Consider the following 3,377-nt stretch of genomic DNA (forward strand, 5'->3'; position numbering starts at 1 on the left):
TACAAATGACTGTGGGCGTCATATTGTTGCATGCTCGTGTCTGCTATCTTGCAACAAGTCAATAAATGTTGCCTTCCCTTGTGTCGCCCCCACTAGCGGCCAGTGCTCGGCCTCCCCGGCCAGACAAGGCTCTGCTCTGGAGCACCGCATTACTGTGCTTGCATTTCACACACAGCCAAATCTACCACTGAAGCCGCAAAGGCCCTCGTTTCATCGAAACGAAATGTATTCGAGTCTTTTTTTCTAGTTCTTGCCTGACTATTGCAGTCGTTTTTTCATAGATGCGCCGTTTTTTTTAACAAAAACAACTAGTGGTAGATCTCTTGTGTACAGACTAAATGTATCTATCCAATTTAAAAGCAGGCCTCGTCTTCGTGTCACAAAGGGATTCTATTAATTCCAAAAAAGAGCATTTGGCTATTTCTAACCTTGTTTCATTAGTATATTGATTAAATTACACTGCTTCGCCAGACTGGCCTCGGCAACAAAGGCCTTTTACAGCAGGCCCTCTTTCTCGCCAGCCCTTGCCTTCGAATAAAGAAAAAGTTAGAATAATTCCGCATCTTCAATTTACGGGCCAGGAAGAAACTTGCAGATATCGCTAGGACAACGTCCGACCAGAACAGCACCTTCCGGCCGGCAGATGCTTCAGAGAACGCTCTTTTGGCATTAAAACATGTTCTGATGCTTTGGGTAGATTTTTCTAACTTGCTGCCTTTTAACACTTTAAAACAAGTCGTGAATAATTTGGACCTTTCCCCCTTTTAAAGCCTTTGAAGGCTGATTTTGACGCATATGTGTTGTTATCAGATTGATGGGAGAGTTTGATTGAAGTTTCTTTGTCATGCAAATGTCAAAGGGGGTGATGGATGGGCCAGCAGACCTGACAAGCTTCAGGAGGTCCCCTGCCATTGGCTGCCCGCGAGAAACACATGCCTGATTTCCTGGGGACTGAAGGCTGGCAATCCATGGAAGGGGAAGTTTCCCAGCTTTGACACACCATCTAAAGGTTTGGGACAGGAGGAATCTCCTCAAACAGGTTGTCACTCCTCGGCCAGTGGCAGATGGACAAGCCCAGAATGAACTCCTTCTTAGAGTATGCAATTTGTAACCGTGGGCCGAGCGCCTACTCACCCAAGGGGTACCAAGCGCTGGAGCAGAGCACCCCGACATACTCGGCCTGCTCAGGTACGACTGACATTTACAATGGAGACGGGCGCTTCATGGTGGGGGGCAGCGCTGCAGCACCCAGCCAGCTCCACCAGCAAACCTCGGCTTACCCTGCCTACCCCAGCTCTGCGCCCGGGTACTCTCCCCAGCCCTGCAGTGCCGGCTACGGACACCAGTTCTACCTGAGCCAGGAGGCAGAGGGACTGTACTTTCAACCTCCTGGATACCCTGCTAACGCCGGCCTGTCCGATGCCTACTGCCCGCCCGGGCCCTACCAGCCGCAGCACCATTTCCTGCAGGAGCAGCCGGCCTATCTCCAGGGCACATACAGCCACATGCCACTCTCGCCGCCTAACGAGGAGCGGGACACCGCCTGCCGCCTCGACCAGTCCTCCACCACTCACACGTTCGACTGGATGAAGGTGAAAAGAAACCCTCCAAAAACCGGTAAGAGAGACTCTTTACGTTGTGCCAGAAAGCGCTATGATGTAGAATACTGTGTTCCAGGAGTTCGGTGCCGGGGGCTGGTGAGGCATAGGCCGGTCCTCTAGTGTGGGCATCTTGGTACAGCTATATCTTTTTGTAAAAAGCGCTCTTACCAGAGCACTGTGCTCTAGGCGAGGGGGTGGGGCTGCGCTTTGCGCTGATGCCTTGTGCAGTCTGTACAGTTGATGTACACAGGTTTCCGTGCAGCAGTCACCAAAGCACCAAACCCTTTACTGTGGGCATATGTGTACAGCTATGTCTCAAAAAGCGCTATAACGCAGAGCACTGTGCCTGGGTGGGCAGGACATGCAGGGGACAGGATTCGTGAGGCCCAGTGTGAATTGCAGCTTGTTTACAACGGTGCAGGAGTCACCAGCGCAATGGGATCCATTTGCCGTGGTATATATGTACAGAGACGACACAGGGGTTGCTTTAACTCGTGGCAATGTGTTTCAAGAGAGGAAGGTTGTGGCTGGGAGGTCAACTGAGGTCTGTAATTATTGTATACTCCGTCCTCCGTTCAGGGGCTACTAGGTGTCCAGCGAGGCTCAAGTCTGATGTTACACGAAGAAATCACCCACTCCAGATATGAAAGATGAGGACTCATCTGACATTGCATGTTGCTTAAAGCGCTTGTTAGATAAAGAACTCGCCCACCCCAAATATGAGAGAGGAAGGCGTGCCTGACATTCAATGCTGCTTAAAGAAAGAAAACTCCTTGAAATACGCGATATGGAAAGACCAGGTCTTCGCCAATATCCAGGCCCTCCGGAACCCCATGTCCCTTCTTGGAAGGCTAGTGTGGCTGATCCATGTCATGTTACAGCCGAGGATGGATGCTCCTTTTCTTTCTGGTCAGCCTGACACGAATTCCCTTTATACCTTCCCCTTATGCAAAGGGGCCATGCCAAGTCCATTGGAGCAGGCAGAATCAAGTATTCGTTATATAAAGTGGTGTTGGGGTACCCCCACCACTGCATGCAGCCTTCCTGGGGGGGGGGGCTGGCTGTGGGGTGGGACCTGTGTACAGGCGATGGGGAGAGGTGGTCATCGTCCCAGTGATGGCCACCTCTCTCCATCGCCATGCTGCGCTTTTTTCTCAAGGTGCCTATGTTGTTTCTTTGGCTTGTATGCCCTTTCCACATCTCTCGCACTGATATCGTCTCTGTTTTCTTTATTGACAGCTAAGCTGTCCGAGTACGGCTTGGGGAGCCAGCAGAACAGCATCCGGACCAACTTCACCACCAAGCAGCTGACCGAGCTGGAGAAGGAGTTCCACTTCAACAAGTACCTGACCCGGGCCCGCAGGGTGGAGATCGCCGCCACCCTGGAGCTCAACGAGACCCAGGTCAAGATCTGGTTTCAGAACCGGCGGATGAAGCAGAAGAAGCGGGAGAAGGAGGGCCTGGCCCCCTCCAATGGACCACAGGGCAGAGCCAGAGAGGCCAGCGAGGCCTCGGACCAATCCAGCTCCCCATCCCCCGACGCTTCTCCCGACTCGTTTTCATCGTGAATGGTACCCGCCTCAGGGAAGCTGTGGACGGAACCCTTTCCAGAACGACACTCCTTCAAAGCGGCTCGGAACCTTCAAATCTAGCAGCAAGTAAATGGTCACTTCGCGAGTTTTCTTCCTTCCTGTAAAGTGCTGAGCGCCATTGTTGACCCATTTTCGGAAAATCCCAAATTGTTGGCCACTACTTCATATGCCGCTGCCAAAAAAG

At 52.0% G+C, this 3,377-nt stretch overlaps 1 protein-coding gene across 1 annotated transcript; it reads left to right on the forward strand.

Moving 5' to 3' along the window:
- Positions 1–1,064: 1,064 nt before the first annotated feature.
- HOXB1 (homeobox B1) lies at positions 1,065–3,169 on the forward strand. The gene is made up of 2 exons (XM_069632945.1): positions 1,065–1,617; positions 2,841–3,169. The coding sequence occupies exons 1-2, from the start codon at positions 1,065–1,067 to the stop codon at positions 3,167–3,169; spliced, it is 882 nt and encodes a 293-aa protein (XP_069489046.1).
- The last annotated feature ends 208 nt before the right edge of the window (positions 3,170–3,377 follow it).

The sequence above is a fragment of the Ambystoma mexicanum genome, chromosome 13, assembly GCF_040938575.1.
Source record: "Ambystoma mexicanum isolate Mex_15411 chromosome 13, UKY_AmexF1_1, whole genome shotgun sequence".
Taxonomy (NCBI): domain Eukaryota; kingdom Metazoa; phylum Chordata; class Amphibia; order Caudata; family Ambystomatidae; genus Ambystoma; species Ambystoma mexicanum.

What these genes read in the sequence shown, in the direction of transcription:
- HOXB1 (XM_069632945.1), top strand. Translation starts at nt 1,065, where the DNA reads ATGGACAAGCCCAGAATGAACTCCTTCTTAGAGTATGCAATTTGTAAC. An exon ending in AAGAAACCCTCCAAAAACCG is followed by an intron (nt 1,618 to 2,840) that starts GTAAGAGAGACT and finishes CTTTATTGACAG; the next exon opens with CTAAGCTGTCCGAGTACGGC.